Raw genomic sequence first — 25540 nt, 5'->3', positions numbered from 1 at the left:
TACTGCATTTCTCAAACCTTCTATCATACACATATCAACTTAATAGATTTATATTGATTTCAGCTTGAGTTTTGCGTTCAAGTCTATTCAATACTGGGCCTAGGCCTGCATTAGGTGAATCAAGATTAGCTAAATGTCATGGTTGTATAACTAATAATAAATCCAACATCATCAGTGTATATGCCCCAAAACCACTCAATCATGCATGGGTGTCGTGGGGCCTTATTATTGGTTACAAAATTTTAATCACATTCAGCTAACCTAAGGCTCACATCAGGCCTGGCCTGCAATATACGGGTGGGACTATGATACCTAAAAGTTTATAGCCAATCACCCGTTATCAAAAAAGAAATGACCATTCAGGTAGTATTCATCTAAATTCATTGGGTGCTTTGATTGTTCAAAGCTCTTCCAAATCCATGGAATATCACAAGATTTTTCCGCAATATATTTATATATTACTTTTATATAGAAATAGAGGTCCAAAGCTCAGCCTAGCCTAACACAAACATATATTTCAAGCTTCAAGTCCATACCAAGCTGAGCTTAGGCCTGGGCCATAATCCTTATTATTGGTGCTAAGTGTGGCCTACCCCATGATCATGGTCAAGCGTGGTTTTGGACAAGGTGGATGAATCTTGAATCTCGATTATTAATCAGTTCTATGAAAAATAAAATAGACCTAGACATCTATAATTATCTGTGATTGTGAAATAACAACTTGAAGCTTCATTTTTATAATATAATCTTTATAAAAAATAGCAATAAATAGTAAACTGTTTATATTTTGACAAAACATTTTTAACAACAAAACATAACAAAAATTACTAAAAGAATCCAGAAAAAGTTTATATGCTATTAATTACATAATCAAATCAGTTCAGAACGACAAAAGCTGGTCCCAACACAATTATAATGGGGACACAAAATTGAAAACCACCAATATAACCGGTTCGACCAGATCGACTCTACCGGATACCGACCCGACCCGACCGCTTACATAACCGTTCTTCATTGTTAATTTGTTATTAATTGTAACTGCTCTGAATCAAGCTTGCAACTTTTCAAGCTCACCAACCTTCAGTAATAAGCCAATATTCGCTATGTAATGGACAGCCTGGTAGATAATGGAAGGGCAAAAATATAAGGTTTGCCAAATCAGCAAGCAACACCAAATTGTTGTACTCCTTTTTAGAACTTCTCTTTCCAGTACCACTGGAGAAAGGGAAACCAGGTTCTTGTGTTTCACAAGGGTTCCCAAATTGTTAGTCCCCCTCAATCGTGACCCTACATTATAAGATCACGAGAGAAGAATCTGTTTCATCTACTGAATTTTTTGCTAAAGTGGTCGAGTGCCCCAATAGCAGCATCACCAACCCACAATTGTTGTACTCCTTTTTAGTACTTCTCTTTCCAGTACCACTGGAGAAAGGGAAACCAGGTTCTTGTGTTTCACAAGGGTTCCCAAATTGTTAGTCCCCCTCAATCGTGACCCTACATTATAAGATCATGAGAGAAGAATCTGTTTCATCTACTGAATTTTTGCTAGAGTGGTTGAGTGCCCCAATAGCAGCATCACCAACCCACAATTGTTGTACTCCTTTTTAGTACTTCTCTTTCCAGTACCACTGGAGAAAGGGGAGAAACCAGGTTCTTGTGTTTCACAAGGGTTCCCAAATTGTTAGTCCCCCTCAATCGTGACCATAATCTGTTTCATCTACTGAATTTCTTGGGTGTTCATTCAAGATCAAGAAGAAATTGGATCCACAGTGCATCTACGGTTGATTGATCGTAGAATTTGTTCACCAAGGCCCACCGGTCCCGTTCATGGAAAGGGTACAGATCAGAAGTTTGTATGTTTTCTAAACACGCAGAAAAAATATTCTTTACGGTACGTCATTCGTGAATCGTGAACGATACTTTTGGGGTTGGGCACTTGGGCGGGAAGCTGGGCTCTCGAGTCTCGTCTGGTGGAGGTTGGTTACTTTACGCTAAGGTGGTGTATGTTAGCATCACGCGGCGCACTCTTATCGGTTACCTGCTTTTTAAAAACGGAGACGCTTTGAGACTTGCGTCGTGAGCTCGTCTGCGTCCCGTCGTTCTCTTCTATTCTTCTTTCTTTCTTTCGCTGGTCTTGCCGTCATCATCCTTGGCGCTATGGCTCAGGTATTTTTTTTTTTACTTAAAAATTTCTGTTTTTCTTTGTTCTTTCTTCCCCCTCTCATGCACCCTAAGAATTTGGGTTTCCGGTTGAATGTCTGTAGACGTGAAGAGACTTATTTCCGATATTTAGTGATACGAAATTTTCTATTTTTCGTGGAGAATTTTAACGTTCAAGGATCCATATCTTACTGTCTCTCCCAAATGATGTCTGTACTCTGTATTGATTGTTGTTGCATGGGTTCAATCAGAATTAGGGTTCACTACTTGCATGCATCTCAGCAGAATATGCTTCGTGATTTTGTTTATGGTTTTATCTGAGCGGCTAGTTCTAAATTTCTAATCGCTGCTAGGTTTTGAAATTTTCGATTTTGGATTAGATAGGTGTGCCTGAGTCGTCTGAACTTGAACTGGTTTGTATATATTCTTCTCTTAAGACAATGAATGCTGTTTGGCTGGTGATTGTCGCCTTAGTCGGATCTGCATTTTTACTGATGTTGATTATTTGAATAGTCTAGATTAAAATTCATTGTTTGGCTGGTCAGGTCATTTTCTTTATAGGAACTTGATTAATTCGCTGCCTCGGATCTCTCCCTCTCTCTCATTTCAAAATATATCCTCCCATTTTACAACATATTCTTTGATGCTTATTATGAACTTAAATCGGCAAAAGCCTCCTTGAAAAATAGTTATGGTTCAGACGTAGGATCATGATGTACGTGTTTCCTGGGGCCTAATTTTAGTCTAAATTCAACCGCCTTCGTTTTACTTTGTCTGAATGTACAAGTATATTAGAGTCCTAGATATTTAAGTTCAGAAGTAAACAAGAAAAAAAAGGACGCCTGTAAGGTAGCAAGATCCAGAGTTTATATTCTTAGATGGACAATCCAACTGGTGAAGTTCATGGGAGAAGATCCAACAATGGTGATGTATGGGGTGATGTTGATAGCAACTACTGAATACATGGCAAGTATATAGAGTGTATGTGTGTGTAAACTTGATACCTGCGTGCAGTTTGGGTTAATTAAGAGAAATATTCATAAATATGTTTAATAACATAACTTGCACTGGTACAATTATATAAGCATTCTAATGGAACTTAAACACTGTTGTATTTTAAGAAATGTTCCATTTTGTATTAGACTAGGGTGCAAGCAGAACTTTATAGTGTTTAATACTCCACAATGTATGCATCTAGCTCTCAAAGTTTGGATAAGGAAACCAATTTTTTAAAGTCTCCATTCGCTTTCGGTAAGTTACTTACTTGGGTAAGTGTAATTACCCATTTTCTTTTATTTCCCAGGTAAATAAGACAATGACTGTTTAAACCATAAAAAGCCATTATTAAAAGGGGTAATTTTGTCCCATCAAAGTATTGCCAACTCCCCCCCCCCGTGGGAAAATTACTTACCCACTAGGAAATGGGTATCACTTACCCGGGTAAGTAATACCTAGGGAAAATAAATTTTCCATGGACCCCACATAAATCTGAAAAAAGAACATCGTTGGTTAATGGGAAGCAAAATCCCATTTACCAACTTCCCCCCCTCTCAAAATCCAAAAAACAAACTGACCCTAAATAGAAGAAAATATGATCAATCTATTGCTTAGAATATTTCTTTTGGAAGGGGTTGAATAAATAAAAAATGCTAGATGTGCCAAGAGATGTCTGTGCTAAGTAAATAAAAGTAAAAGCAGAGGAAATCTAGACATTTTACTCAAGAATCTGAGATACTTTTGAATTCAGTACCTGTTTGACATACGAATTTCACTATTGGGAAGAGCGATGGAGCAAATTTTTTTTCCCTCAAACACATTGTGTCCATAAGCATGGTAAACATAAACATGCTTGGAATAGAGAGGAGTCCACTGAAAACAGCATTCTGCAGTAAAGATGTTAGCAATTAATACTTTATAAGACTGAGGTTCTACATAGCCTTTTATGTTCTTTCTTTCTTTCTTCTGTTTAACATATTTTAGTTATGACCACCTAATTAAATGTTAATATTTCAACTTCATTCTCATTTCTTGATACCTTGGATGCATGATTCTTGCTAGGTTTCTAACTCTAATAGAAGTTTTATTACCAATATAAAATTTTTCTCTTCCTCATAATTTTCTTTTAATTTCAAATGCAGACAGTTGTCCTCAAGGTTGGTATGTCTTGTCAAGGCTGTGCAGGAGCTGTGAAGAGGGTTCTTGACAAAATGGAAGGTTGGTGTTAATTTTCACCTAAAACTCTTCATCACTATTTTCTTTCTTAGAAGAATGCAATTCGGAACCAGATTTTTTTTTATGGATTTTTTCATGATGTAGTTGACCGAAAGTATTTGAGAAATTGGTGATACAGTTCTGAGATACCTTTCTAGTATTTTTAGGATCTAATTAGAGAAATAAGATGTATGCCTTTGAAAAGGGAACTTCGTTAAGAAAAAGGAAACAGATGATCATCAAGGTCTCAATAGAAATGTACTTTTACAAGCCTGGGCATGCATTGAAGTAAATACTCAAAATGAGATTTTATTAAGAGACTGAAATGGTTGACAATTGAATTTGTGAGTGTAAAATCATACTAGTGCTCGATATAAAATTGTAAATGTCAGACTGTTATTATCTTTGGCAATTCAAATGCTAGGCAACCTCTTGAGTTGAATATAGACTTTTGCCTCATTTGTGCACAATTGCAAACATGTCAAAGAAAAGGAAAGCTGAGCAAAGTTATCATTCTTTTTCTTGCTTATTCACAGATGGATGTTACTATTAACTTTCAAAAGGTAGCTTGGAACTTGTAAACAGAGCCTATACATTGTGTCAGTGTTCTAAAAATAAGAAGCACAAGTGAAGTTTGGGGGCTTTCCTAAAACCTGCGTCGTGAGCCATAAGGTGCAGGGCTTGGATGAAGTGAGGCACCATTAAGAAAAAACTGAGGACCTAGTATACAAGAATAGAAATTTTAAATTTTGAAATAAATAAAATATTTCAAAACGCAAATTAGATTAATTGGTTAGGGTATCTTGTTATTAACATGAAGATTGTAGTCCTATACATTCAAGTCTTACCATAGACTGAAGTCACTGAACTATTTAAATTCTAAATACATCCTCCCATATAGTATGTTATGTACCCAACATGAAATTCAAATTGATTCATTAAAAGTCAAAGCAAAGCAAAAAGTTGGGAGAGAAACTCGGAAAAGACATTCCACAAAATAAACTTTGCCTGTTAGCTTTATACATTATTTATATTCAATTGAGATGTAGAACTTGTGTTATTCATGTACTTCTAAAATATATGTGGTCTCCCTCCCATATCCATGCTTATATTAATTACTTCATCACATCCCACTGTTTCCCATACACGTTTCCTTCCAAAACTCACTCTTTGTGATATCTATGCTTTGAAGTTAAACCTTGTTTGAGAGACTAAATGCCCCTTAAACACTGATTTGTATGACTGTTGTCTTGCTGGTACCATGGTGTCAGGTGTGGAGTCATTCGACATTGATTTGAAGGAGCAGAAAGTGACGGTGAAGGGCAATGTGCAGGCTGATGCAGTCTTCCAAAATGTCTCTAAGACGGGAAAGAAGACTTCCTTCTGGGAAGCAGAAGCCCCAGCAGAAGTTCCAAAAGAAGCCCCAGCGGAAGTTCCAAAAGAAATACCAGCAGAAGTTCCAAAAGAAGCCCCGGCAGAAGCTGAGGCAAAACCCACAGAAGTTGTTGCTGCTCCTTGATGTGTTCAACTTCAGCCCATTTGTTAAGAGTTAATGGTCTATTAATGGGTTGATTTGGTTTGGCTTTCATGTGATCGCGTGGTCGTAATGTTAGGGTGGAAAGTATGTGGCGTTTTCTTCTAGTGTGTTTGAGATATCTCTCTAGCGAAAAGAAATGGAGGACTGTAATCTCGCTCTATCCTTATGTATGCTATCAAAGTATTAAGGGAACGTGTATTTGTATATCAAATCCCGTTTAACTTGTTCTTTGACTATGATGATATTTGCATTGTCCAAATTCTGAAAATATGTGGACCTAGATACGGTTAAGTGGGGTTGGTTATGGTCATGGCATCCCCACCTAGACCCTGTAGCCTCTAGGGTTCGAGAGTAACAGATCCAGAACCAATCCAACTATTAATCGAGCTATTGAATCAGTTCCAATTACGACTAATAGTATTAACGCCTAAAACTTAAAACGGTTAAACCTGAAACCCGGGTAATTTGTTAAAATAAAATCAAAACCAACCACGTTGTCGAACACTCCTTTAATTACAAAGCCTAGCAAATGATAAGTTACACATTGGAAAGAGGTTAGTGTAGCAAATGTTTGTATGAATAAGTGGTAAAGCTAGTTAGTCAAGTAGAATAAATTTAGAAATAGTCATACAAAAGAATCTAAGAATAAAATAAGGAAAATAGACTTAGATAGATAAAAAATGACTTGAATGAAAGTAATAAAAAATAATTTTAAGTGTCCAATCCATAATTTAACAATAGATATGGCACTAGTGGAATGTGAAACAAAATTAATGTAACCAATCCATATAGTTGAAACAAGTGTTAGATGATGAATTGGTGATGACACAAAAAAGGAAAGTCGAAGTTAGGGAGGGATGGATTCATTGATTCAACATTAAAATCTACTATACATAATATAACTAAATTAATACACACATGATGAGAGCGGGCCCTTGGCTAGGGTTCAAGGCAGGGTGGACCCAATCGGGATCACAAAAGGCAGCAAATCTACCAAAAAGGATGGCAAGTTGGCAACTATGCAAATGACATGAAATATCTAAAAATTGGACTATTATTAAATGAGTTCCGCTACAGTGAATTTATTAATTGGTTCAAGTAGTTTTGTTTCACGTTTGACAAAGTCTATTTACCATCACATAGAACCAATCTTGCTTGCTCTACAGTGCAGGAGATCGAGATGCACCTACATTTTGCCTTCATTATATTTATGCATAGTGATTAAAAGTTTAAAACAAATACGTCTGAAACTTCTCTATTTTGAATCAAATGCAACCAATTGTATAATTGCAGATTTGCAGTAGATGGGATCACCCTTCCATTGACTATAGCACCTAAGCGAAGAACTAGTACAGGGAATGAAATGAGGGAACAGGAATAACAAGCAAAGGATAATCGTTTATTGGTTGGTAAGTAGGCCAAGGTCCCAAGGATAGCTTCTGACTTTAGGAAATGAGCAGACATGCATTTGAGTCCAATGCCTTGCGGCATATGTAATTGTGCATTCCTTTTACAATGAAATTATTCGATAACAGGAATCCTTCAATAGGGTATTTGTCATGAAGAAGACAATTAAGTATCCCTCATTAGCACGAAGGAGACACTATCACTATGGTAAAAAGTAGGCTGAATTTGGAAGTGCATTGAATTAATTCCATTCTGCTCAATGTAGTGAACCCAAATAATGTCTCCAGTGGAAGCTCACATTCTTCCTCATGGTCATAAGTCATAACTAGAGAATTGAAGGCTTGAAATTGAAAACAAGATGCTAGGCCTAAGCCCAAGTACCCAAAAAGCCCTAAATCCATGCTCCCCTTTTTGACAGTTTTGTTTCGTGTTGTTCATGTAAAACTTTTTTCAAAAAGATTAGGTGCTTAGGTGGGGTTAGGATTAAGGCCTGAGGGAGGGTTTCCTCTGGTTTAGGCTATTGCTGCTACAACGTGTCTAAGTCGCACCCATACTCCACTCCATGTGCGATTGTGGGCTGATCGGTACAGTTCCTGCCCAACTCAACCTCAACCCTGTGGTCTACATTCATCCATGTGTTTGGTCGTGGGTTTGTTATTGGACCTTGTGGCCAAAACTGGAGCATAGGGGTTAGGACCACCCATTCCATACTTGGCAAACGGGACCAGATATGGTGGCAAAGAGACGGGAACGTGTCCAGAACAGTGTTTCTTTTAAGTGAGCCAGTGGGTCAGCACCATGATAATGCAAGGAAAGAAAGTCATTCAAATTTTCTGTCTAAAATCCACCCTCACTTTTTATAAATTCTCTTAAACTCACCATAACTTTTCAAAACGTCCATAACTCACCATGTTAAAGTTCATTGACCAAACTGCCCCTGAATGGTGAATCAGCTTGTTAAATATTTTTTGATCAAAATGCCCCCAATCCTATTTCATATATAAGCTAGATTCCCACTCACTGAGAGTCTTTCTTGCTCTCAATGTCCCAGAGTGTTCTTGCTCTCAACGTCCTAGGAAGGGTCTTCTTGCTCTCAACATCCAAGAAACCTCTAACCAGGTGTTTCACCTTCATTTTTTTTTCCATTTTTGCTTAATTAGGGCACTCAAAGAAATCTGATTTTTGCTTAATTAGAGGCATCAAGAAGAGGCACCACTATACTTCCTTGCTTCTTCATACAGGACATTACTTCTCTATGTTCTTCTCCCTCCCTCGCTCATTTCATCATTATAGAACCCATCATTACATGAAAATCTGTTCTCACCTCTACAAAATCAGTGCCATTAGCTGCAAAAAAAAAAAAAAGGAAGTCCTGCTTCTCCAACAATAGCTTTAGCCAGCAGCGTTTTACCAGTCCCAGGAGGCCCATGGATAACACCTTTTGGGCAATGGATGCCTTTGTTTTGAAACTCTTCATCATTCTTTAGTATTCGCACAATCTCCTGTAATTCCCTTTTTATGTATTCCTGTCCAACAAAATCATCAAACGTGACACCAGTGGTTTCCTCTGCTGATATGAATTTGGCCCTGCTCAGATGGTAAGAAATAAAGATACAAGACAATAGTTAGACTGACTTGCCGAAATTGCTTTTCATAACAGTCAGACAGACTTGCAAAAATATCCAACATGGAGTACCCAGAGGTAATGCTTCATATATAGAAAAACTAAATATGCGAGCAAGGAACTAAATATGGAGTACCTAGAATCTAAAAGTTTACAAATTGAATTATGTATTGTGACATGATGTAGACAATCAAAACAATCTGTAACAGGTTTAGTGAATTTATGAATGTGAATTATATTTAGGCTCAGTTTGGAAAGAGTACAAATACAAATATGTAGAGTGCAAATACATACAAAATACAAGGTTTTGCACTCTAAAATATTGTATTTGTACTCCTTCCAAACTGAGCCTTGTATTCTCATTTTAGAAAGACAATTGTTTAGAATCATTATTAAAGTGGCAATTGAATTCTGCAAACCTCTTCTCTTTTACTCTTGGTAATTTAACAAGTAAACACTTGGGGGTGGCTTTTCTTTTCCCTTTCTCCTCTCCAGTTAGTAAGTTGGATTGAAGTTCTAATATCAAGTGTTAAGATTACAATTAGGAGAGGCATTGTGGTAGGACCCGGACTTGAACATTTTCTCATTCAGATAAATGTGGTATTCTACTTTGCAAATCAACAAATTTTGTTCATACTACATAGACTAAAATCTATAAGTGTAAGCCTAGTTTGGAAATATGAAGTCTGAACTGCATCAGTAAATCCATAAGTTCTGCATTTTGTCAGTCGCCAACACCACCCACATCACATATGTTATGAATTCCTTTAACTAGGGTTTGTTAAAACCACTTATAACCATCAATTTCACAGGTGTAAAGGGAGGAAAATGTATTTTTTTACTGTTCTGTAACAAAGTACTTGCTCTAGAAAAGATGAATACCGTGGCACAACTTTGTTCATGGTGGGGGACCATGAATAGATTGCATTTGGTCTCACAAGAAGCAGACAATTGATGCAAAAAAGTAGTAAAAAAATCATGGATTCCAGCAAGCAAGCCTATGTCGTCCTTTTCTGCCATTGATAGGTTTAAAAGCTCTTCTTCCAACAAAAAAAAAAAAAAGATGTTCATTTACCTTGAACACTGTAAGCTTCTATATAAGTATACTTGTGTTGAATGTGTTCTTGATAGGATGGTGAAATTGTTTTTTTTTTTGTTCTTCACGCTTGGTTCTTCATAGGTTGTTTTGGTTCTCAGATGGTGATCATCGTCTTTTTTGTCAAACTGGTTTTCTCTTTCGTTTAGAGAGTTAGGGCTTTGGGTTAAAGAATGACGGGGTGTGCTCTTGATCCTGTTCTGACTGTTCTTCTTCTCAAACGATGGGAGAAGCAGCGACAATGGTGAGAAGCTGCAGCAATGGGTTTTTTCTTTCGTTCAGATAGTTAGGGTTTTGGGTTTAAGAAGGACGAGGGTGTGCTCTTGGTTCTGTTCCGACTGTTCTCTTCTCAGACAATGGGAGAAGCAACAACAATGGTGAGAAGCAGCGGCAATGGGTTTTCACGTTCTCAAACGGGGGAAATTGCAGTGGCAAGTGCTGGTTTTCTCTTTCGCAAATGGTGGAAGAAGCAGCAGCCAATGCTCTCTCTTTCGTTCAGACCGTTAGGGTTTTGGGTTGAAGAATGATGGGGGTAATTTTGGGATATTGTAAAATGGGTCGAACATAAGAAAGGGTAAAATAATAAATTAGCAATGTCCGTTAGTCAATTTACCGTTATTTCACTGATACGGTGAGTTTTGGATGCTTTAAAAAGTTATGGTGAGTTTAAGTGAATTTGAAAAAAGTGATGGTGGGTTGTAGACAATTTCCCTTTTCTTTAATTCATTATAAAAGACGGAAGAGCCAAGGTACCAAATATCTTGAATTAAATGCAATGAACATCAAAGAGTCAATTTTAAGAGATATGTCTAGATATGCTTTGAATACGTATAGATATGGAGAAAAAAATACGATAGATGAACAAGTGAGGAAACTCAAATGAATAAAAAATACAATAATATTTAATATGTGTTCTAGATAAAATAAGTCATATACATGTAAAAACACATATTTTAATGGTTTATGGGAAACGTGATATACCAGGACACAATTGATAAACATTGAAAAATGGTGAAAGAACTAAAATATGCATGTACATGAGAATAATTTTAAGAACATCGAGTATAATTTGTGTTAATAAATATAATCATCTTGTAACCAAGGTTCAAAGTATCAATATGCCTGATATGCCGATAGTGGCGTATCGGGTAATATCGATAGATTTTTTTGTATTTTTTTAGTTTTTTCGAATCTACTTCTAAGGGGCCGATTTAAGGTCCATCCACCCTCTGAACCAATTGAGACCCCAAAACACCCCCTCTAGGGGTGTTTCGGAAAGCCCCCAATATGGTATGTATTGGCCAATACGGCCTGATACGTATCGATATTTTGAATCTTGCTTGTAATATTTATTGAAGAATATCCAATAATAAATCTAATATATATATATTAAAGGAATTAAAGGAAGGTCTTCATGCCATAGCCCCCCACCATTTAGACATGTGGCAACCTTAACTTTCTGGAAAAAGCATCTCAGAAGTTGGTTGTTCACATTTTCAAAGAGAAAACTCACTCCTCATATACATAAATTGCTTTTTAACCACATTAAAATTTTTGAACTCTGACATGTGGCACTCTAAGACGGGTGAAGTTCTTTAGAAATACATGAGAAGTGGAAAGCGCCAATTCTCATCCATTCCTAAAAAAATGTAGGAAATGTAGAAGTGGTTATCCACAACCACTTCTGCCTGCAATCACTTCAGTCTAAAGTCTACAATAGTTAGTTTTATTTGAAATTCAAGTATAAATATAATTTTTAGACAAATAGTGAAACTCAAATAAAATCTTCTAAAAAAACTCAAATAAAATAATATTACTATAAAAAACAAAACAAAAAAGAATAAAAACCAAAATAATACATATGTGTGGCTGCCCCATAACGGGGTCACATACTAGATAAAATATAGTAAATCTCTTAAATCAAATAAAAATCTATCAAAACAACAAATGAAAAACCTAACCTAAATTTTTAATATAAATGATTTAAAAAATTAAAAATTTAAAATAATTCACATTAGTGGCCCCTGAGTAGAGGAGTCATGCCTAGTGAACATTTAAAATCCATGTAACTATGACAAGTAATTGAAGCATGCCATTCAGCCATAATAGTGAATTTGTTTTCTTTTAACCTCAAGGCCAAGGTTTAGACCTTCTTATTTGTAGTTTTTCTACCCAAAAAAGCTATAGGTTATAGTAATTAGGGAAATTTAATGACCAACTAATGGTGGCTTGGTCGATAAGTTCTAGTTGTAGCAGAGAGTTATTATGCGTGTAGAGGAGATGCTACATACCCTGTTGTGTAGCCCCATGAAACAGAGGAAAGAAAAAGGAAATTTATTATATTGTGAATATGGGTTTAATAAATTTGAGTTTGGGTCATTCCACCCATGCCATGTTAAATATCGTCTGATATTTTTTTGTTCCAAAAATAGGATAAATTGCAGAAGGGAAGTTTCTTGTTGTTGTGGAAACCTCCCTTGAAGTTTGGTAATTGAAATCATTTCCATTGAACTTTTTAACATAGTTGCAAGTAGATTTTCTCTATTAGAATCTTCTAAAAAAATGCATAAAATTATTCAAAATACCCATGTAGTTATTTTTACCAAAATGTTTATTTTTGAAGATCTCTACATATGAATTTCTACCCCAAAATCCTTCCAATCTCTTTTCTAAAATTGAATCATTGTTCAAGTTTTCCCTTCATATCAATGGTTCAAAGTAAAACTGCAATTTTAAACTCTCTCTCTCATTTTTTGTTTCATAAAGTTTGTGTTGTTTTTTCCTATAGAAACCAGCCTCAATAGTAATTGCATGGGTATTTTGGACATTTTTATACCTCTTTTAAGAGCACTCTAACAGAGGAGGCCTACTTGCAATTGTGTTAGAAAGTTCAAGGGAGGTGATTGCAATTACTAAACTTTAAGGGAGGTTTTAGAAATAATCCAAAACTTCAAAGGAGGCAATTGCAATTACCAAACTTCAAGGGAGATTTTAACAACAGTCCAAAACTTCATGGAAGGTTTCAACAATTTATCCAAAAAATCATAGGTAATAGTAATTAGGAAAATTTAATGGTGTATTAGAAAGCTAAATAAACATATTTTAATCTGAATAATTGCCTTAAATATAAGAGTTAATGCTAATTTAAATTTAAATAGTTACCTTAATAGTAATTAGGAAAATTTAATGGTGTATTAGAAAGCCAACATCGACCCGATACAATGAGAGTATCGCTGATAGCCAGCTGATACTATGGAAACAATTAGAATAAATTCCATAATCTCAAAACTCCCCTTAAACTGTAGATGAGAATATGGGAATCTCCTTCAATTATTATTTTCTTGCAATTAAACTTTAGAACTAGTTTATTGGCTTTCAGGGCAGCCCATACTTTTGAATTCACGCGCCCCAGAGATGATGCCCCACAACACATTCCAACCCTGTATTGGAAACATCTTCCAATGACAACTGTGGAGATGTTATCAATGCACCACAACACATTCCAATCGTGTATTGAAAACATCTTCCAATGACAACTGCGGAGATGTTATCAATGCATGCTGAGGTGAATGTGAAAACTCCATGCTTTTGCCATACTGATTGCACAGGAGCCTACATCCTTGCTATTGGGGAAGTCACAGAAAGTAGCAAGGTTTTAAAAGCCGATCCAGAATCAGAACCATTCTGTGCACCAGTTTTTGGGTTGATGGTTCAACTGTCCAATTCAAATGAACAACCTAATCTGACAAAAAATTTAAAAATAATTAAATAAAAAAGTCAAACTATTAAACAGGTCAATGGTTTGACCACCCAGGTCAAACGGGCAAGGTTCAAATCGGCGTATTGGGCGAATCAGTACTGCATTTTGTGCCTTTTTTTTATTTTTTTTCGCAATCGGTTCAGGGGGGCAGTTTAGGGCTCCTCCACCCCGTGAACCGGTCAGACTCCCGATACACCCATTGTAGGGGTGTATCGGAGGGGTTCCGGAAGAATACATATCAGCCGATATGGGCCGATATGTATCGATACTTTGAATCTTACAAACGGGTCATTGACCAATTCAATGATTTTTGGCCAAAAACCAGTATTGGGGTAAAACAAAACCGATTGCCTGAACAATATCCGAATGAATGATCCAAACAACCGGGTCAATGGCGGTTCAAAATCATTGCAAAGTAGCCACATATATTTTTTATTCCTTTGTCTTCCGTATTTACCATAATATATAACATCACTACATTTTCAATTTCTCATCGGGATTCTTTGATTATAAATTATATCACAGTTTCCCTGCCATTCGGTTTTGGGATTATTGAGTCCATAATTATCCAAATTTGTTTGGCCAATTCACCATAAAGATGTGATCAATATCTTCTTCCTCTCCACATATTGATCCCATAGTTTTTTAGTTCTTGCTTTCTTCCTGCAAGGGAGTTTATAGTTAAGATAGAAAATATTTTATCTTAGAAGGGCATTTAATTTTTCCAAATATCCTTGCTTTGATTCACTCCATCAGTTCCACCCCCTTCCACTGTAAAAGTTGATTTTTACAGCATAGGATCCTTTTGGGTCCAGTCTCCAAACCATATAATTGGCTTGCAATCACCTTCTTTTGCGTGCATTGGGCGATACCGAATGCAATATTTAAAGGGAGAATACTCCTACCGGCATAATTATACCTGAGTTTCTCCCTTTGGACGTTTTGATTGATGATGCTCATCCTCAGCCCTTGTTCGATTAGTTAGTTGTCTGCTGATGAAAATCTGGTTTCTTAGACGATCTTTGATATCTGGGTATTCACAGAGAAGATTTTCTTGCAAAGGAAACACTCCACTGTTTTAGATAAATGGTTATTCTCAAGGGATCAAGCCTAACCACTGGACTTGTTTTAATAACATCTCTGCTACTGCAAGCATTGGGACTGCGCTGACTGGTAGTAAGGAACATCATAGAAGGATTTACTTGACCAACCACCGTTTGGTGTGACTGACGCCAGATTTGGTTTCTGGTAAATGTCACTGTGAGGACAACAGTGAAGGTTAAATGTTATTATGTACTGCTCTAGAAGATCTAGAAACTGGGATCAGATAATTTGGGCTTATTACTTCATATAATGAGCATGCCAATGGAGCCAGATATTATTTGATTATCTGGTGCTGTCTTTTGGCAGACTGCAAGACCCAAAAGGATTTATTGTGCAGCTGAATATGCTTAGCGTTAGGTTTTATGGGGTGCTATTGTGGGGTATATATGTGCTTGAATTCCCTCCCTCTAACAGCTAGCTTTTAGGGGTGAGTTCTTCTAATGCGCATAACAAACCTGATTTGCTCTTCTGAAGTAAAGCTGGTGAGTTGGAGGATCTGAACTGGATTTTACTGCTCAATTTTTGCGAATTGATGCAGGAAAATTAATAACAGAACACGAATAAAGAAATTGGATATTGACCGTAAGGCAGCATTCTGCCAGGATGGAAACGTAGAGAGAGGAGGAATTTACATGCAGTAAAGCATCCAGGAGATGCAAGGAACGGACTCTCAACAGAGACGGAGCTTATCTAGATAGTATATGTCCTATCACCACTAGAGAGACCGTAGATGGGACGAGGTGTAGGTGGAGCTGGACAGCCAAACTGTCGGAGAGATGACGGTGTGGGAGGACGCCTTGGGGAGAGGTTCACAATTTCTAGGGCTTGTACCCTCAGTTCCAGAGGGTAGTCTGCAACGCACCCAATCCGTGGACCGGCGCCTGTTGACCATTTTAGTGAGAGTTGATGCCCCAACTGATATGAACTTGCTGCCTTTTTGGAATTGATCCTCTGCAGTATTGCTTGCTTAGGTACCTGTGCTTTTGGACTCTGAAGACCACCGGATAAGGTCCTTTTGTAAGTACCCGTTTTTGCAGCTTGATCATCTTCAACTGGTTCAGCTTTTGCAACTTCGGTTGGTTTGACAAATTGGTCTTTCTCCACTTCACTGGAAGTTTCAAGCTGGAGAGGTTCTTGAAATGTTGGAACTCCAGTTCTGCTGGCATCTTTTGTTGATTTCTCTTCATAGTTGTCATAGTCTTCTGTAGAGGATTTTACCTGGCAAAACATAGCAGCTCATAAAAATTACTTAATGGACACACATAATCAGCTAATGTTGGTGATGATCTACAAAGTATGCATTACATACCTCAACGTTGTCGAGGTTTACTCCATTATCCCCAAGGAAGGCTTGGAAGGTGCCAAGGTTCTCTTCGGTTGGGCGGTAATGTCCACTGTATGCTGAGATAGACTGCAAGGAAGAATCCAATCTGAAAAATCAGATGCAAGATAACAAATGTCTGTACCAACTTCTTGATATCTTATTTCACAAGGAGATTTGAGTCATTAAGACACTCCTTTCATTCTTTCAAGATGGAAGGATCAGCAATTGAAAGAGTTCTTGATTCAACCCAGGAATGGTTAATGACTGGAAAATTGTGAATGCTGAACACAATGTATTTTTGTTTCAATTTACATGCTTTGCTTATGTGCCCATGCATGTCTTATATGCTTTTTTCATTCTTTCAAAATGGAAGGATCTGCAATTGAAAGAGCTCTTGATTCAACCCAGGAATGGTTAATGACTGGAAAATTGTGAATGCTGAACACAATGTTTCAATTTGCATGCTTTGCTTATGTGCCCATGCATGTCTTATATGCTTTTTTCAGTGCATGTTCAATTGTTCAATCTTTAGTTTATTAACTCACAAAATAATGGAAAATGCTTTAAGAAGAGAGGTTGTAGAGTATGTTGATAGAGTCCGTTAATGGAAATGTGATGGATGTTGAACTTGTACAACAAGCAGAAGCTATTGCAAGGTAGAAACTGGCTCATGAGTTTTCAGAATGAGAATGAACAACCTTATCCAAGATTTGTAAAAAAGTTTTATGACCAAAGCAGTCTAGCAGATGGACATTATTTGGCATATTGAAACCATCTATGGAAATCTCCTATTCACAAAACACGCCAGGCATAATGGTTGTACACCTAGAAGTCCCCAAGGGTGAGTAGCTCAGTTTTCCATGCAGACTTAAAACCCTCAAAATGCAAGTAGCAATGTAGCATCTGTGAGCTCAAGTTATACCAAAGATGACCACAGCTTCATCCTGATTATGACCCATAAGGTCCTATCCAACTTCTATAGAAATTAAGCAGATATCATATAATTGTGAACTCCGTATCTTTTGTACCTTAAGCACTCCGTTCTCAGCTGCAAGTCTTCCAGCCGCTAAAGTAGCCCCTCCCGCAAGGAAGCTTGAGTGATGGAAAGAGCCTTTCTTTTTCTGGATGGTGCAAACAAAACATTAATTCTCTGGGAAACAGAAGCAGCATTACAAAAGAAAATTAAAAACAGAAGAAACAACAACTGATTGATCAAGATTTTTACTCACCTCCCCGCAATAGAGTTTCTTGGAGGTGCTCATCACAAATATCCATTTCACGTTTTGTGATCCACTATTTGTATCAAGAAATGTTCCTGTTTGTTTGTGCACAATCTTCCCATCGATGATTATGTACTCATAGTGTTCCCTCTCTTGCTGATTTCAATAAGAAGTGACCACAAATAAGACTACACATATTTTAGGATGACAGACCTTGGAACTAAATGTACAGTGATAGAATCAAGCTTCAAATAAATCTACTTTAGTTCTTAGAGGAATAAATAACATACAGGTCCAAGATATTTAATGCATTGCTGTCGAAGTTTTGATCTTGGGCATTCCTTGAGATCAACCTCTTTGCCATCTCCAATGTCCAACCTGCCCAAAATGCATTTAACAGGTTCTTGTTAAACATGGGAATGCTTTAGTTTGTGGGGACTTAAACAGAAAGAATATATTAAACAGGAGGATATATACCGCAAGAATATATTGAACAGAAAGAGATCTTTACAAAAATAAACTCCTTATTTTTGAAAGAATTTATGTAAAGCCCCTACAACATGGAATCGAATTCAAGATCCCAAACGCTTCTGCGTTCTATGATCCCAACCTGGTTCCTACTCTGCTAAGCAGCAAACCTGTTTTCCATGACAACCAAACAACTACAAAAGTATGTAATAAATTACTAGGTCTGCACTTTACACCCAGCCAGACTTTACTGTGATCCTAGTGTCACACCTGCTTTCTTAGTGTCTAGGCATCACCGTTTCAGCCCTTGTGCAACCCTGCTACTGCACTTGTTACGGAGGAACATGGGCCTTGGAGGAAAAGGCTTAAAACAAACAAATCCGAGCTCGTTCACAAGCAACCATACTAATTAAATAAATAGACAAGAGATTATTATATTAAAAGTTCCTCTTCCCTCTCATGTGCTAAAAAAAAGGTTAACCAAAAAAGGAAAAGCTCTGTAACTCACCAGTAGAAAAATGGCTGGCCAGCATCTGCTTTACACCACTCTTCGTAATAGATGTGTAAGCTATGCCCGTATCGATGTCGTGGATCGATCTACAATAAGACAATTTTAAAATAAGAAAAAACAAATAGAATTTATAGAAGGAGCCTGATTACCAAAATAAGCCAAAAATATGGGGAAAAAAAAGGAAAAAAAGTGCAGTCATGAATGTGCAGAAGTTTACAGCTTCGATCCAGTGCTGAAAAGCTAATTTCTGAGCTTTGGCGTCTTTGGATAACCCCTTTCCCACCTGCCGAAGGTCGAATTACTTGACATAATAAGTTAAACGAAACATTATGTTTATTTATCTTTTGAAAGGAAAAAAACAAGTAAAAGACAAGAAAACATAGAAAAATCTACAACAACGACAGTGATGTCCATTTTTTTCTTGGGTTGAAGGAAAATAAAAAGAGAGACAGAGAGACAGAGAGACAGAACCACTAAACAAACCTTTGAAGCATTCAAGCTGATACGGTTCCATCGCGAAGCGGCTGTTTCTGGTTTCAAGTAGTTGAAGAACGAAATCGTACTGTGATTCAATCGAGCATAGTCGATCGCCTGCCACCTTTTGTTGAAAAAAAAAAAGATGGTGAGAGAGAGAGAGAAAGACATTGTTGGATTATTAAAATATATAAGGAATCTGGTTACCTACCAAAGCTCTTCGGCTACCACGGCAGAATCTGCTAACCTGCGCCGTGTACGGTAACTTCTGTAGACCTTCTGCAGCTTCACGGCGGCCGTCGATTTAGAACCCCTACAATCTCCATGACCGTTGACGTCTACCTGCCTAGCTCCAGAACTGAGAACGAAGTTTTCTTGGCTCGCACATTCCCGAGCGTCGCGGTCGGTCACCGTCAATTTCTGAAAATTATCAAGCGCAACCGACGGTTTAAAACTCCGGTACTCTTCAGCATGAACAGCCACTGATTCAGTGCCACCATTCAAAGAAACAGTCATTTCAGAGAAGCCGCATTCTTGAGAGCGGAGCTCCGACGACTCGGTCACAATATTCAACGAGAAAGAAAACAAGGATTTTGGCTGCAAATCGAAGCTCGCAAAAGCAGGGGATTCGACCTCCATCGAAGATCTCACCCAAGTACTCTTTTCCTCACTGCGAAACCCAGATTAATCCGGAGAAGACCAGAGAAATACCCTCGAAAAGGGATATGAGGGGTATCTGGTCGGTGAACTGAATGTCTCTACGTCGCTCTGTTTCTGTCTCTCTCTCTCTCTCTCTGCATCCACTATTTATAGATAAAAAATTAAAAAAAAAAGTTGAATATTAAAATTTCTTCTACGATCTATCTACTGCAGTGCAGTGCATGAGTGCAGAGTCGAGTGATTCTCAGGTGGTCCCCACTCCGAGTCAACTCATCTACGATCTATCTACTCACCATTTTGGTCAGCTTCAGCGACTCCGATCTCGCTCCTGTCTCTTCTGCATTGACAGCTTACGGATTGCCGTCACTGCTTCTACAGTTCTACGGCTACGAACGAAAATGAGCATCCGGTCTATTGGATCTTTCGTCGAAGGAGGGAAAACCTCCTTCCGGCCGGCGGTAGCACTCCCGTGCTTTAAAAGAACCTTTAATTTCACGTGATGATAAGGATTATGTGGCCTTGTTTATAACCGGCCGATCGTCCTCCCCTCCTTCCATGAAGGAGACCATCGCCCTAATAACTGTTTTGTGCTACAAAAATGTCCTTGAGACATCGCCCTAATTATAATAATGCCATCGTCCTCGACGTCGACGCACGGGCCAGGGGCGATTGCCTAGTACTCCTACAGTCCTACTCCTTACCCCTGGCTGTCGTTTTCTCCAAGTCCACGTTCACCTTCAACTAACCGTTAAATTAATATATCTTAATTGATTGATTATCAGCACTGACATCATCTACGGCCCTTAACGTATCAAACCGTCCGATTCTCCAAATAGGTTCAATTTCTACGGATGCATTTCAACTCGTTTGGATCTTTAATATTGCTAAGATGTACCCTTAGCTTAGGCCATGTTTGGTTTGGTTAGATGACCCAATTTACATATTTCTTTTGCACAATTTTAGACATGAATTGTGTATTCAATCACAACAAAATTATTTCTGGAACATCTTTTGCTTTTCTAAGATTGCGAAGTAGAAAATAGCTCTTTAGTTTCTTAAGTATGCATAGAAAGGAGGAAACAAAATAATTTTCTGGATCATTACTAAGTGCCAAACGACGCTTAAATTTATTTGCTGGGCCATTTCCTGCTTCTTCCTGAGTTCACACCAAAGAATGGTCTCTCATTTGACTGAGTCCAAACCGAATTTGTAATTGAATAACAAATTAACAATAGATTGAAAGATGGGATCTTATTTAATGAATTCTCTTTTAGAATAGGAACCATCTATATCTATCTTATCACTGCTTTTTAAAAAGCAAACCAGATGGCCCCAACCGGCCCTGTGGCTGTGAAATGGGGCATGAAGCATTGAAATAGGCAAATAGCCCTTAAATGGAAGGGTACCGCCTACCCTATAATAGCATCGTCTAAAGTATCATTTCTGCATAGTAAAAGAAAGAAAAAATAAATAAACATCACTTCAAGATTTAATAATGCGAACTAATGCTGCTTTCAAACCGCTGTATGATATAAATATATTAAGAGTCATTTACTCAACCTATATCATAGTTATCTTTCAAAACAAGAATATCCTCTAATTTGTATTTTACTAAAATACCCTTATAATTTTCAACCGATTTACTTAATTGGCATTTCATTAAAAGTTGTTCACATTTTTTCATTCCCATATGATCATGTAAACTACCTTAACCAAGTAGAAAATGTGTAAGGACATAATCCAATTGTTGTTTGTTTCAAGGCCTAAGTGTTTTTTTGGAAATGTTTATTTGAGAAAGTGTTTTTATCCATCTTCTTTTAATTTCTAGAAAAACAAAATAATGATTATTTTAGTCATAAAAATTTCATTATCAAAAGAGGTATTTTTGTTCCATCCAAGTGTTGGCAATTTTCCCCCATATGGGAAATTTAATTTATCCACCTAGCAGATGGGTATCACTTACTAGGAAAATAAAGGTGATGTTTGGCACCGATGATGATTTCTCCTTCTTGATTATCTAGAAATCGGTGATTTCTAAAACCATTGATTTTTGGAAAATCATAAAAAATTGTTGTTTGATATCATTTATGCCACATAAGCTGATTTTTGAGAAATCGGCTTTGGGTCTGTTTGGTACTGATTTTTAAGGGCCGATTATTTTTGTATTAGAGTTATTATTCAATGCCATGTCATCCTCAAAAAAATCGGAATCAGTTAAAACATAAGGAAATCACCAAAAAAAGGTGATCCCTGGAAAGGGCTGATTTCCTAGAAATTGGCATAATCGGCCAACCAAACAAGAAAAAAAATGATTCTTCAAATTCTTATGTGGATACAACGTGGCTCTGATGTTTGGGAAATCATCATCAATGCCAAACATCACCAGACTTTCCCTGATCCCCACATAAATCAAAAAAGAAACATAGGTTTCTTGGTTAATGGGATTCACAATCCTATTGACCAACTTTCCCTCCTCTCAAAATCCCAAAAACAAACGCCCCCCAAAAGTACCTCGTATCACTTTATAGCAAGATCTTTGAAACAATCGATGTTTGGTTCCCAACCCTATCAAACAACAAACAATGTTTGGTTTGAGTATAATAAAGAAAAAGAGAGAACAATGGCATATGGGTTCTTCATCTATAACACCATATTTTCTTTTTCACAAATAACAAAAGTGTCATTTTTTATTTTACTATAGAAAAAACAAAAATTTTCGTATTTCATTTTCTTTTTCACAAATAACAAAACTGTCATTTTCCACTTTCATCTAACAGATTAACTAAATCAGTTGCCAACTGTAAGGGTGCCTTAGTAAAACATAGACTATAGCGTAAGTTTTAGTAAATTCTTGAAACTATAAGAGTGTAATGATCCACATATTAAAGCAAAGCTATGAGGCAATAGGGCTTCTCCTTCTAAAGTTTAATCCAAACTAAAAATTTACCTCATATATTTCATTAGGCTTAGTTTGGGAAGAGTGCAAATGTAAGGTTTAGAAATACTTGTATTAACACCGGCTCAATTTGGAAAGAGTGAAAATACAAATATGTACAGTGTAAATATAAGGTTTAGAAATACCATATATAAGGTTTTGCATTGAACATGTTTGTATTTGCACTCTTCCCATTTGGAAGGAGTACAAATACAAACATGTAGAGCGCAAAACCTTATATTTTGTATGGATTTGTATTGTACATTTTTGTATTTGTACTCCTTCCAAATTAGAACCAAATTATATGCAAACCTCGTCCCTTCCCCATCCTTGATTTGGAGAAAAAAAAAATATTTTCCCCATCCCCACCTTGTCTCTTCACTATCCCTATTTAAAATTTGAGAAAACTTGTCCTATTTAGGGTGGATCGGGTAGGGTAGGACCCTAGTTTTACAAGGAAAATTACCATCTCTACAATTCTAATAATTTTCTATAACTAATTAACTAATAGTAAATTAAATAATAATAAATTACAATATTTATGATGGTTTCTAAAAATTATTGAAATTATTTGTTTATAAAAACAATAAATTAGTTATTTATAAAAACAATAATAAATTACAATAACCAAAATGTATAGTAAATTAGTTATTTATAAAAACAATAAATTGATGTGAACTAATGTAAATTATTTACTATTAATCATTGTTATGTAATTATAGTAAATCAATGTAATTATGGTAAATTACATTAATTTTAACTAAAAGTAAATCATTTTTTGATAATTAATGTAAAACAAAGAGTGATTAAAGTCAACCAAGTGGTCTAGACTGGTGTGGATAGATTTAATAATTTTCCTAAATTATTTCATAATTATTTATTAAAATAATAATAATGGATTGTTATATAAATAAATATGAAACAATTTCTAATAGATTAATTTCCTAATTTAATTTTCTTAATTTTTTTAGTTGAATAATAATAATGGACTATTATTTAAATAGTTTTGGAGAATATTTTTTCATAGATTAATTTCCTAAAATTTTAATTATTATTTATTTAAAAAATTATGTATTATTACTTAAAGAGTTTCCCTAAATAATTTGGGGGGTTGGTTCGGCACGACCCACGACCCGAGCCTGTACCATGCTATGGGCCTGGCTGGTCCATGGCCTTGGGCCAGGCCAGGCTGCGGACTGGGCCAAGCTATGAGAGGTCCATTTTTAGAAAAATTGAAAAAGTTGTTCAAATTTTTATTTCATGTGATTTTTTATGTATACAATTGTTTATATATACAATTAGACCTATTCATGGCCCAATTCGGCCTGTCCCATTATTTTTCAGACTTGGACAAAATTTCAAGCCCGTGGACTTGAGCTCGGGCTTTCTCAAGTAAGCCAGGTTCCATATATATACTTCTTAAATTATTAATAAATATCAATTTACTATTAGGAAATATAATATTAGTTTATAAAAGTAGAATGAAAATAAGATATTTTTGTGTACAGATTGGGCTTTGGGCTTGAGCTTTGGGCTTGGGCTCAAGATCTAGACTCGATGGTTGGGTCGGGCTTGGGCTTGGGCTTGCACTTTTTTTTGTTGATAAAGAGGCTCGTGTTAATTATAAAAGTATGATTTCTTACAAATTAAAATTTTTATTTAATTCTAGTCTAGTATAAGAATATATATAACATTTCTATATATATTAATATACAATTTATTATTTAAATATTATATAATTGTATTTACCATATATGCATATAACTTCCAAGTTGAGTTTATAAGGGGTTGTTTAGCTTGGGCCCTATCCGCTAAAGCCATCATTGGACTCCAAAAGTTTGATACTCAATTAGACTCCGAATTTGATTTTATATGTGTCGGCATGGTGCATATCTCAACTAGACTTAACTCAAAAGAAAATATTTGCTTGAGCCTACAAATTTATAAATCTAGTTGGGTTACGTTAAGTTATAAACGATTTGTTACTATATATTATTTAAAATACTGTAATTATTAAATTATTATATTTATTTAAAATACAGTAATTTCTGGAAATTATCATATATCCAAAAATATTGCTCATTTCTTGGCTAAAACTAATTAAATGTAATTTTCTACTATTAATAGCTTAAATTATAATTATTGTTAATTAGGGTTTAAAAATAATTATTGTTAATTATATTACTCTTAATAATTAAAATACATTATTTTTTCATTATTATTTAGTATTTTTTTGCAATAAAATACAATTAATTTAATTTTTTAATTATTTTTAGTATTTTAATTAAGCTTTAGGTTTTCTAGAATTTTCAGATTTTAATTAATTTTTGGTGCTTTTTCATTATTATTCAATAATTTTTGCATATGAGTATTTTTTTAATAATTTTCAGTATTTTCAGCATTATTTTTGCATATTAGTCACTACAAAATTAATTTTCATTTGCTTTTAGTAAAAATAAATCAAATAAATAAATAAATACCATAATTAATAAAAAAATACAATTAATTTTCAATATTTCAATAATTTCTGGCTTAGGTATATTTTTATATTTTTGGTACTTTTTAATAATAAAATACTATTAATTGTACTTTTTAATTATTTTTAGTAAATACCCTTATTAATATAAAATATTGTTAAATTCCAATGTCTTTAATTATTTTTAGTATTTTAATTATGTTTAGGTTTTTCAAAATTTTTTGGATTTTTAATTAATTGTTGGTATTTTTTCATTATTATATATTTAGTAATTTTTGCAATAAAATACTATTAATAAAATAGGTTACGCATTTTAATTTTCATTAATTTTTATCATTTTTAATGAGTTCATTATGGAAATAAAGGTTTCAACTCATAAAAATTATTAATTAATTAAAAATGCATTAATACAATGTTATCTAATAATATTATTAAAACTATGAATTAATATTTTTATATTTAAATTTATTTTTTCATTATTATTTTGTAATTTTTGTAATAAAATACTGTCAATAAATTGGGTTATGCATTTTAAATTTTTAGTAATTTTTATCATTTTTAATGAGTTCATTA

The 25540-nt window shown here is 35.5% G+C and overlaps 2 protein-coding genes across 2 annotated transcripts; one reads left to right on the top strand and one right to left on the bottom strand.

Moving 5' to 3' along the window:
* Window positions 1-1621: 1621 nt before the first annotated feature.
* Window positions 1622-6144, top strand: LOC104588098 (copper transport protein ATX1-like). Its single transcript, XM_010245922.3, has 3 exons — window positions 1622-2166; window positions 4299-4374; window positions 5643-6144. The coding sequence occupies exons 1-3, from the start codon at window positions 2158-2160 to the stop codon at window positions 5888-5890; spliced, it is 333 nt and encodes a 110-aa protein (XP_010244224.1). The 5' UTR covers window positions 1622-2157; the 3' UTR covers window positions 5891-6144.
* A 9245-nt stretch (window positions 6145-15389) lies between these two features.
* LOC104588085 (IQ domain-containing protein IQM3-like) lies at window positions 15390-20114 on the bottom strand. The gene is made up of 10 exons (XM_010245907.3): window positions 19850-20114; window positions 19108-19699; window positions 18906-19020; window positions 18640-18705; window positions 18420-18508; window positions 17734-17821; window positions 17453-17599; window positions 17252-17344; window positions 16209-16310; window positions 15390-16117 (listed from the first exon to the last, which is right to left on the bottom strand). The coding sequence occupies exons 2-10, from the start codon at window positions 19533-19535 to the stop codon at window positions 15590-15592; spliced, it is 1656 nt and encodes a 551-aa protein (XP_010244209.2). The 5' UTR covers window positions 19536-19699; window positions 19850-20114; the 3' UTR covers window positions 15390-15589.
* Between the last annotated feature and the right edge of the window lie 5426 nt (window positions 20115-25540).

Source organism: Nelumbo nucifera, chromosome 6 (genome assembly GCF_055504915.1).
Source record: "Nelumbo nucifera cultivar China Antique chromosome 6, China Antique-T2T, whole genome shotgun sequence".
In the NCBI taxonomy this organism is placed as follows: Eukaryota; Viridiplantae; Streptophyta; class Magnoliopsida; order Proteales; family Nelumbonaceae; genus Nelumbo; species Nelumbo nucifera.
This window is presented reverse-complemented; position numbering and strand designations above follow the sequence as displayed.

What these genes read in the sequence shown, in the direction of transcription:
- LOC104588098 (XM_010245922.3), top strand. An exon ending in GGTTCTTGACAAAATGGAAG is followed by an intron (nt 4,375 to 5,642) that starts GTTGGTGTTAAT and finishes CCATGGTGTCAG; the next exon opens with GTGTGGAGTCATTCGACATT.
- LOC104588085 (XM_010245907.3), bottom strand. Translation starts at nt 19,535, where the DNA reads ATGGAGGTCGAATCCCCTGCTTTTGCGAGCTTCGATTTGCAGCCAAAA. An exon ending in GCATTAAATATCTTGGACCT is followed by an intron (nt 17,600 to 17,733) that starts GTATGTTATTTA and finishes TATTGAAATCAG; the next exon opens with CAAGAGAGGGAACACTATGA. An exon ending in CTGAGAACGGAGTGCTTAAG is followed by an intron (nt 16,311 to 17,251) that starts GTACAAAAGATA and finishes TCTTCCTTGCAG; the next exon opens with TCTATCTCAGCATACAGTGG.